We start from the raw sequence: 11,078 nt of genomic DNA, 5'->3' as shown, positions 1-11,078 counted from the left end.
CCGACTCAATAAATAATAACACTTGGTCTGGACCATCTAAGGATCATTTCTGGTAAGTTAGAGCTGAATCCCACTGGTGGAATTTGAGAAGAAGTTTGAAATAGGTGTTGTTCAGGAAAACCATGATTGCGCAATCATGTTACAAAATGGCCACCATTGCTGCCATGCCAAAGTTTTTACAAGGCCGAAAAAATAACAACACTTTGTTGGCACATCCTCACCAATTTCGAGTTCAATGGCACCAGTGGAACTGGAGAAGTTTAAAATGTGTTTTTTAAGATGGCGGATATGGCGGCCATCTTGCATTTCAGACCAATCTAAAAAATAACAACACTTGGTCGGGATCATCTCGGGAACATTTCAGGCAGGTTTCAGCCCAACAGCACTGGTGGAACTTGAGAAGAAGTTTAAAATGTGTTTTTGAAGATGGTGGTTATGGTGGCCATCTTGGATTTCGGACCGACCCGAAAAATAACATCACTTGGTCGGGATCATATCAGGATCATTTCAGGCAATTTTCAGCTCAATAGCACTGGTGGAACTTGAGAAGAAGTTTAAAATGTGTTTTCAAAATGGCGGCTATGGGGGCCATCTTGGATTTCGGACTGACCCGAAAAATAACAACCCTTGGTCGGGATCATATCAGGATCATTTCAGGCAAGTTTCAGCTCAATAGCACTGTTGGAACTTGAGAAGAAGTTTAAAATGTGTTTTTCAAGATGGCGCCTATGGCGGCAATCTTGGATTTTGGACCGACCCGAAAAATAACAACACTTGGTCACGATCATATCAGGATCATTTCAGGCAAGTTTCAGCTCAATAGCACTGGTGGAACTCGAGAAGAAGTTTAAAATGTGTTTTCAAAATGGCAGCTCTGGCGGCCATCTTGGATTTCGGACCGACCCGAAAAATAACAACACTTGGTCGGGATCATATCAGGATCATTTCATGCAAGTTTTAGCTCAATAGCACTTGTGGAACTTGAGAAGAAGTTTAAAATGTGTTTTTCAAGATGGCGGCTATGGCGGCCATCTTGGATTTTGGACCGACCCGAAAAATAACAACACTTGGTCGGGATCATATCAGGATCATTTCAGGCAAGTTTCAGCTCAATAGCACTTGTGGAACTTGAGAAGAAGTTTAAAATGTGTTTTTCAAGATGGCGGCTATGGCGGCCATCTTGGATTTTGGACCGACCCGAAAAATAACAACACTTGGTCGGGATCATCTCAGGATCTTTTCAGGCAAGTTTCAGCTCAAAAGCACTGGTGGAACTTGAGAAGAAGTTTAAAATGTGTTTTTCAAGATGGCGGCTATGGCGGCCATCTTGGATTTCGGACCTACCCAAAAAATAACAACACTTGGTCAGGATCATATCAGGATCATTTCAGGCAAGTTTCAGCTCAATAGCACTGGTGGAACTTGAGAAGAAGTTTAAAATGTGTTTTTCAAAATGGCGGCTATGGCGGCCATCTTGGATTTCGGACCGACCCGAAAAATAACAACACTTGGTCGGGATCATCTCAGGATCATTTCAGGCAAGTTTCAGCTCAATAGCACTAATGGAACTTGAGAAGAAGTTTAAAATGTGTTTTTCAAGATGGCGGCTATGGCGGCCATCTTGGATTTCGGACCGACCCGAAAAATAACAACACTTGGTCAGGATCATCTCAGGATCATTTCAGGCAAGTTTCAGCTTAATAGCACTGCTGGAACTTGAGAAGAAGTTTAAAATGTGTTTTTCAAGATGGCAGCTATGGCGGCCATCTTGGATTTCGGACTGACCCGAAAAATAACAACACTTGGTCAGGACCATCTCAGGATCATTTCAGGCAAGTTTCAGCTTAATCTCACTGGTGGAACTTGAGAAGAAGATTGAAATGTGAAAAGTTTACGCACGGCGCACGGCGCACGACGACGGACGAAGCATGATGACTATAGGTCATCCTGACCCTTCGGGTCAGATGACCTAAAAATGCAGCCGTGAAATGGGGTATAGATTCCGAAGAAACTGCAAGACAACGGTATGCAGGCGCCATGAAAACTATCCATGATGAACACCGTGTTCAGTTGTCCGGATTGAAAATTGACACAAACAACCCGTTCATTGGTGCATCTGCAGATGGTAACGGGTGTGTAAATGTTGCGGAAAAGGAACTTTAGAAGTGAAGTGCCCATACAAACATAGAAAAAATACCATTGAAAAGGCAGCCAAAACTGATTCAGCCTTTTGTTTAAACAAAGACTTGAAATTGAAAAAGAATCGCAAATACTACACACAGATTCGGCTTCAAATGTTTGTCCACAAAGTTGTTTTGTGACTTTGTTGTGTATACAGAGTGTGATATGATTGTAAATGTTGTTGCAGATGATGCAGTATTCTGTTGAGAAGTGGTAAAAAATGTGAAGCCTTCTTTAAGGCAAATGTGTTGCCAGAAATATTCACCAAACAGTTACATGAACAGGTATCGAATGATACTAGCCTCGTCGTCATCATCACTAGCCTCGTCGCCATTTTCGTTAGCAGTTGAAGCCTCATCAGATAATCAGAATGAAGCTGAAAATGTCACTACTTCCACGCATATAGTGACAATTACTTTAAAAACTGTTACTTCAACCAAAGCTTGGAAGTGGAACAGACTTCAACTGTCGAGTATGCGGAAGGGATACAAGCTGCAGATGTGGATACACAACAAGTGTGCCGGGATGTGCTCAAGCAATTAAAAGAGCACGCCAGCCAATAGTTCCAACCTAATGCCCTTTAATGGACGCCTGCCTCTTGGGGGGATGAAAAGTGGATTGTGAAAGAAAAGAAAATCATCGAAATTGCCCATTTTTGGACGCAGGCCCCGGGGGGATGAAGTTGGATTAACAAAAAGTGAAATTATGAACTGTGATATATTTTTCGATTTCTATTATTAATTTATTACATTTTGTGAACTTTAAAACATTCGTTATATTTTTGGATTACTAACTGTGCAGATTACCCAGGGATTTAAAGATATTTACATGAAGAAACTAACCAGTGACTTAAGAATTCAAAGTGATGAAAGCTGTGGAACTGTATTATACCAAGTGACTCGAAACTTTCGATGGATTTATCTTAATATTTAGGACGAAAATCAGTGACTTATTATTACTAAGTGTATCGATTGTGGATTACATGTAAGTAATTTGAAAAGCAATTTGTAAGTGTTTGATGATGTTATCTACAAGGCACAGTCTTTCAAGGTGAAGACAAAGTTTTAAATCGATTGAATTAGGAGCACTCATCATTCAATCCATGAAACCCGCCTTTCGTTTTCCTGGTCTTTATAATTATGCTAGTTGACTTCTTTGTCAATATTTATCGTGTAATTCCCACTTTAGTCTTTAATTTAAATCTTCAGATATGTTGTAATATTAAGTTTTAACTGGGATTGTATTTGCGAAGGTGATGTCATGTATTATCCGGTTCCAAATATGGTATCTCACTGTTTTCATTGAAGAAACTTTCTCCAGACTTTTCCAACTAATTTATTTATTTATTAATTAAGAATTAAGAAGAAGGGGGGAAGAATTTTAATATTGAGCAAATTTTAAATTTTGTGAGAAAGGATATTATGTATTTAAGTACATGTCTGTGATTGTTCTGGTGAAACAGTTCTGAAATTTTAGGGAATTTTTGAGAGTTTGCTGACAGTTTACTACACTAATATAGTAATAGGCGAAACATTATACAAAATTGCACTTTATTTTATTGATGTTACTTTCTACATTCAGTCCACATCAATAGTGACAGAATCTCAGCAGACCTCCAACGAAGAAGAGATGGCCCCTGTACCAACCAAAAGGTAAATTTTATTATGACACAAATCTGTATCCATTGCTATTTTTATTTCCACAGATGAGTACTTAAGCAAACTTCACTATTGAATTTTTCAATTTAAAGAAACTTGAAAAACATGCAATATTTCTCAACATGAATTAGCAAAAATTTTGCCGTATGATTTCACTATTGACGCACAATAAATTCAAGAGATAAATGATTTAAGAAAGAAAAATAGATCATGTATAAGCCACAGTGCATTGAAATGAATTTGGTTTGGTTTGGTTTATTTTGTTTAACGTCCTTTTAACATCCAAGGTCAATGCAACAGATAAATGTAGCATATAGAGTTTTAATTGCTTTTGTGTAATTATTTATTCTTGAATTTAGATCACGCTCGACCAAAGATGCCTAGCCACCTGCGCCATTTACCCTAACCAAGCAAGAAAAGGAGAAAGCTGATGCAAGACTAAAGATGGTTGGAGTACCTATAGACTTTGGTGACATGCCAACATCGTTGTTCATGAAAACTTACGGCATGAAGACCCACACTTGGATGAAGGTAATGATCAAAATCACAATGTGAATCCTGACATTTTCTCTTATTAGTATTTCTTTACATCAAACTGATGTCTGGGTGTCTAATGCTTCAGGACTCCACACACATTTCTTAGATTTTTAGGTAATCCAAGAATAATTCTCTATCGGATAGTCCAAAAAGAGTTTGAATTGACAGACGTTTCAAAAATCTTCTTTGATACTGAGAATGCAGATACAGTTAAATCATACTTTTCACACATGACTTTTTCCAAGTAATCTTGTACATCTTGCTATATGACATGAAATTCTGGGTGAATTTTGCTTAGACCATCAGTTTTGCATCTCAATGTTTGTATTTATTTTGGTATGGTACATAGGTATATTGTTCTCCCTTCAACAACTTCAATACTGGTTTTTGTCTAAGTTACCTCAAACTTTCCTTCGATTAAATGCTATACATATTGAAGCTTGCGTCTCAAGGTTTCCATTAAGTCGCCGTAATTGAAGTCTCGAGTGACTTTGGTTTGGTTTGGTTTATTTTGTTTAACGTCCTATTAACAGCTAAGGTCATTTAAGGACGGCCTCCCGTGCGTGTAATGAGTGCATATGTGTGTTTTGGGAGGCTGCGGTATGTTCGTGTAAAGTCTCCTTGTGATAGGCCGGATTTAAAGTGCTACCTCACTGAAGCATACTGCCGAAGACACCCAGCAGCACACCCCACCCGGTCACATTATACTGACAACGGGCAAACCAGTCGTCCCACTCCAAATATGCTGAGCGCTAAGCAGGAGTAGCAACTACCATTTTTAAAGACTCTGGTATGTCTCGGCTAGGGGACAGAACCCAAAGCCTTCCTCACAGGGGCGAACGCTCAACTAAAGGCCAAAAGTGAGGCAGTGTCAAGGGAGACGTTAGGAAGAAGAAAGTTGTTAAACACATGAAGGTAATAACAACAAATACACAACAATCGTCTATCATCTTTGTTCTCACTTGTAGCTTCGTATCCATATGTCTCATTTTTGTTGTGTGTTGAAAAGTCGAAATCGGAAATCAATAACTTACAAAAGATTTAATTGTCTCTTTAGATGTCATATTTCATGCTTTCACATCTTCCGTTCAGCAGATGCAAAATTAGTGTGTACTATAATATTGTTCAGAGAGCCCCGTAGAGGGCTACCTGTCTTTTTACCACTGCCATTTCCGGTTTTCATATCAATCCCTATGACTCAGGGTTACCCCGTGTCAAAAACACAATATAAATCATCATTATTATAATTGTATAGCTCCATTTTTTCGTTGAAAGAACATTGTTTGTGTTTGGTATTTCCATTGTTCATGTAATTCATACTCAAAAGTTGTAACTATGACTATGTGCAGTCATGTATTCAACATATCAACAATTATGTGTTCTTGTTATTTCTGTTTCAAATTGAATTACATGTATACTTAAGTGCACAGATTACGTCTTAAATGTAAAAATACATTGTAAATGTTGAATAAAAATTTAACCTGTCATGTTAAACAATATTAATAGAACCATATAATTGACAGTTGTTTGTAGATCAGTATAATAATTAGTCTTTGATAATGCAATTCAATAGTACTAGTCTATGTGAACTGGACAAGTGGAAGCTTGAAACTTAATTGGACAGTTAAGACCGTCATCAGGATGGTTAAAAGCATTATGTTCATCAGGACGGTTTAATCACTTAAGTATGAATGTTAACTACTAAAACAGAAAGGATAAGGTGCAATAAGGGCCATTTTTGGCCCCATCATAGATTTTCTTTGTTTTTGCAACAAAGGTGCATAGATATATGGGCTTTATAAAAAAAGTAAATTTAATGCGTTTCCGTGTTATGTTGCCTAGCAACCAGCCTGACAACAAAGGCATGCTAATTTTGCTAATTTCAATGATTTCTGCCATAAAAATTACTTGTTACTGGACCGAATTACAATAAATACACTATTTGTTTTTTCCTTTAGTATACTCAGTATTGTACATGGCATTCATAGAGGTATGGATACTTTATAGAAGGCTATTTTGATCTTAGCAACCACATATTTACCATAGCAACCACATCAAAATTACTTCAAAACATCACAAGTTGATTTAAACAACGTAAGAATCAGTAAATAACTTTTTAAATAACCGTTAAAATGCTATTTATCAGGGAAGTTAGACAGACAGTAGGGTTGTAACATCACATACAATACCATAATAGTAACGTGTCAGTCTTTGGTTAAATGGTTTAGTGGTAAAAATTGAAGGATATGATCACTAGCTTCCCACTAACCTAGGGGGTGAACAACCACTAGTTGTTGTACGTTGTGAATTGTACATTGATGGATATTTCTCATCAAAGTGACTGACTGTTTCATGTTCATGACATATTAAGCACTTCTGACAAAATTCCATTGCAGCAGGATGAATAACAAAGTCCAAGAAACAGTTTAAATATTTTATATTAACACTTTATATGACATTATTAACAATAAGTCATTATATGAACCAATTCTATCATTTGATACCATATGTATAAACAAAAATATTGAAATATCATGTCATTAGAATAATATCATCAACACATATCAACATATCATGCCATCAAACTATTATACACATCATCAAAGTATCAAAACAATGAAATAGCATGTTATTAGAATATCAAAGTATTGTTTCATCAACAATAAATATAGAATGCCATCGGGATATCAAAATATCTAATAAAAAAATCATAACATGTCATCAGAATAGCAAATGGTCATGGCATCAAAATAGATCAGAACATTAAAGGATCATGTTATCAACAAAACAGCATGGCATCAGAATATTAAAGGATCATGTTATCAAGAAAACAGCATGGCATCAGAACATTAAAGGATCATGTTATCAAGAAAACAGCATGGCATCAGCATATTAAAGGATAGTGTTATCAAGAAAACAGCATGGCATCAGCATATTAAAGGATAGTGTTATCAAGAAAACAGCATGGCATCAGCATATTAAAGGATCATGTTATCAAGAAAACAGCATGGCATCAGAGTATTAAAGGATCATGTAATCAACAAAACAGCATGGCATCAGAATATTAAAGGATCATGTTTTCAACAAAACAGCATGGCATCAGAGTATTAAAGGACCATGTTCAACAAAACATTATGGCATCAGAATATTAAAGGATCATGTTATCAACAAAACAGCATGGCATCAGAACATTAAAGGATCATGTTATCAACAAAACAGCATGGCATCAGAATATTAAAGGATCATGTTATCAAGAAAACAGCATGGCATCAGAATATTAAAGGATCATGTTATCAAGAAAACAGCATGGCATCAGCATATTAAAGGATAGTGTTATCAAGAAAACAGCATGGCATCAGCATATTAAAGGATAGTGTTATCAACAAAACATTATGGCATCAGCATATTAAAGGATAGTGTTATCAAGAAAACAGCATGGCATCAGAATATTAAAGAATCATGTTATCAAGAAAACAGCATGGAATCAGAACATTAAAGGATCATGTTATCAACAAAACAGCATGGCATCAGAGTATTAAAGGATCATGTTATCAAGAAAACAGCATGGCATCAGCATATTAAAGGATAGTGTTATCAAGAAAACAGCATGGCATCAGCATATTAAAGGATAGTGTTATCAAGAAAACAGCATGGCATCAGCATATTAAAGGATCATGTTATTAAGAAAACAGCATGGCATCAGAGTATTAAAGGATCATGTAATCAACAAAACAGCATGGCATCAGAATATAAAAGGATCATGTTTTCAACAAAACAGCATGGCATCAGAGTATTAAAGGACCATGTTCAACAAAACATTATGGCATCAGCATATTAAAGGATAGTGTTATCAAGAAAACAGCATGGCATCAGCATATTAAAGGATAGTGTTATCAAGAAAACAGCATGGCATCAGCATATTAAAGGATAGTGTTATCAAGAAAACAGCATGGCATCAGCATATTAAAGGATAGTGTTATCAAGAAAACAGCATGGCATCAGCATATTAAAGGATAGTGTTATCAAGAAAACAGCATGGCATCAGCATATTAAAGGATAGTGTTATCAACAAAACAGCATGGCATCAGCATATTAAAGGATCATGTAATCAACAAAACAGCATGGCATCAGCATATTAAAGGATAGTGTTATCAACAAAACAGCATGGCATCAGAGTATTAAAGGATCATGTAATCAACAAAAAGCATGGCATCAGAATATTAAAGGATCATGTTATCAACAAAACATTATGGCATCAGAGTATTTAAGGATCATGTCAAGAAAATAACAAAATAGCATGTTATCAGAATATAAAAAAAAATGTTGTCATAGAATATCATCAAAATATCATGTTAATCAAGATATAATCAAAGTAGCATGATTAAGGTGAACATAATTTTCCAATGGTTAATGAATCCTGATATTACAGGAATTAAGTGATTTCATTTGAGAAAATATAGATATTTACCAAAATGTCCACTAACATGTGTGACCACATAGCTGATACAAAAAACATCTAATCAACATTACGTCCGATGAGAAATGATAAAATATCAATGTCATAATATCCACCAAAATAAACCGTACACCTTATCACTCCTCCGGGTCACTATTGTCGCTATCAGATCCGTCTACAAGTTCTGGAACCTTAGCAGCGTCTTCCAGAAATGCAGACCAGTCTTTTACGCCCCTAACACTTCCCACATGTCGTGCATATCCCAGATACCAAACAACAGCTGATACGTGTGCGCATGTGCCGACAACTCGAGCTCCAGTCTTGCATTGACAAAACCAGCCTAAAACAACAGCGGGACTGTACTCAATCCAAAGAAGATATTTCTTCGCACTGGTGTGTCGACTTTGAATACGGGCACGTAGCATACCATTAACCTCATCATTAACCATGATTGTGTAGTCGCCGTCCTCGCTTAAGTGCTCTGATGTGTAAGAACGAGCAAGCTTCACTTGGTACACTCCTATAGTCAGGTTTCTGATGTCTTCTTCTGACATGGAGGGAAACTGGTCAACAGCATCGGCAACATCTATAGATTTCCAGGAGTGTTTTCGGGTGTCGAGATTCTCCTCCTGGACACGCTGCTGAAGAGCATTCCCCTTGGACGCCAGAACCTAAAACAAGAAACAGATACTTTGATCCATTCATCATTCATGCCACAATTCCAGACTCAAAATAACCTTATAACCATTTTTTGATATAACGATAATGTTAAGTTTTTGCAAAGAGATGTCTCTACAAATGTAAAATTAATCAACTCTAGTGACAAAAATTATGGTAATACACAGTCCGACTCATGAGATATAGTGTATCCTAGTTTATCTATTTAAGTTTTTATTACCTTCATCTTAGCTGCTACCAGTTGGTCACCTTCAGTTGTGCCAGTGTTGAGTGGTGTTCGGTAGCGGTTGCACAGGGCTGCAACAAGCCGCACGTAGTCGCCGATGGCTGGTATCTGTGTGTTCGGCATGACATTCTGAAGATATCGCCACTGCTTCAACCTTCCATTTACTGACTCGACTATCCATCGTATTTTTGTAACGAGTCGAGAAGCATTGGCCTGGAACAGAACATAACACAAACACTTTAAATATTTTTTCTATTTATGACATTCTGAACATATTTAATCAAAGTGACAGATGTTCCCCAACAAGTGTATAAACATGTAAATAATATGGATACAGTTCTCAGTAGCTCTTTATGATGCGTTTGTCTGCAAACATCTGGCATTCATATTGACATGATGTATAAAAGTTCAATACTTATTTATGTTTACATTCCATACATTTTTTTTTCAAAATGTATGATGACTGCACAATATTTGGTAATGTTGGGAGCATCAACACAACACTAATTATAATTGTTTATGTCACAGAAGAATTGCAATGGAACAACCTCTAGGTAATTGTATTACTTAATTAAATTGTAGGTTTATACTCATAGTAATAACATTGAATATTTTGTAATATTACCTCTTCTGTTGTGTGTTGTTTTTGACCTTTCTGAAGGAATGTTGGCATCTGGTACTTTATTCCGAGTTCACTCAGAAACTCCAGGGAATCCCTAAATCCTCTGTCCACAACTAGGAGGTCATCTGTCTGCAGCCAATCCTTCATGTTCTCCATGTTGGTCTTGATATTGTGTTTCAGTATGGAAGCATCGTTGTTTTTTGAATCGGCGTGATATGGTCCCAGAATAGAAACGATGTACCCAGTTGTTGTTACGATTACCATGGGTTTGACGAGTGGTCTATTTTTATGTATGCTGTAAGATCTTCGTTGAAATTGAAATTGTTACTCTTTTCAATGTATATGTATGTGCCGTCCACAACTAATATAGCGGGTTTGTTGATCATGGTGCCAAACAATTCTTGCGCTAGTGGTCTTGTATGGTGTTCAATTACGTCATCTCGTGTTACATGCTGGAATCCCACATTTCTTGGTGTGAAATTAACAGAAAGAAATTGTCTTGCACTCATAATCGCCCTGCGCACACTAGATTTTCCTATATTAAATAAAGTGGACAGTAGTCGGTTTGACATACCTGTTCTCAATTTAACGAGCAATAACGCAATGCATGTTCTACTTGTTCGGTTTTTTGTACATCTAATGGATGTGCTACTCGATAAAAGTAAGCACAAGTCATTGAAGTCAGCTTTTGTAATGCCTGTGAGATTCTGATAATCAGCA

General features: G+C 36.7%; 1 protein-coding gene across 1 annotated transcript; it reads right to left on the bottom strand.

Annotated features, from left to right (window-relative positions):
* Positions 1 to 8,202: 8,202 nt before the first annotated feature.
* LOC117318240 lies at positions 8,203 to 10,650 on the bottom strand. Its single transcript, XM_033873249.1, has 3 exons — positions 10,362 to 10,650; positions 9,731 to 9,949; positions 8,203 to 9,503 (listed from the first exon to the last, which is right to left on the bottom strand). Exons 1-3 carry the CDS (start codon positions 10,620 to 10,622, stop codon positions 8,970 to 8,972), a joined length of 1,014 nt encoding a protein of 337 aa, XP_033729140.1. The 5' UTR covers positions 10,623 to 10,650; the 3' UTR covers positions 8,203 to 8,969.
* Positions 10,651 to 11,078: the final 428 nt, after the last annotated feature.

Source organism: Pecten maximus, unplaced genomic scaffold (assembly GCF_902652985.1).
Source record: "Pecten maximus unplaced genomic scaffold, xPecMax1.1, whole genome shotgun sequence".
Taxonomy (NCBI): domain Eukaryota; kingdom Metazoa; phylum Mollusca; class Bivalvia; order Pectinida; family Pectinidae; genus Pecten; species Pecten maximus.
The sequence above is the reverse complement of the archived record's forward strand: the minus strand, read 5'-3'. Positions and strand labels throughout refer to the sequence as shown.

Excerpts from the sequence above, each read along its gene's own strand:
- LOC117318240 (XM_033873249.1), bottom strand. The coding sequence starts at position 10,622 with ATGGTAATCGTAACAACAACTGGGTACATCGTTTCTATTCTGGGACCA. Across the intron at positions 9,950-10,361 it reads AACAACACACAACAGAAGAG|GCCAATGCTTCTCGACTCGT; the intron begins GTAATATTACAA and ends GTTCTGTTCCAG. Across the intron at positions 9,504-9,730 it reads TGGTAGCAGCTAAGATGAAG|GTTCTGGCGTCCAAGGGGAA; the intron begins GTAATAAAAACT and ends TTCTTGTTTTAG.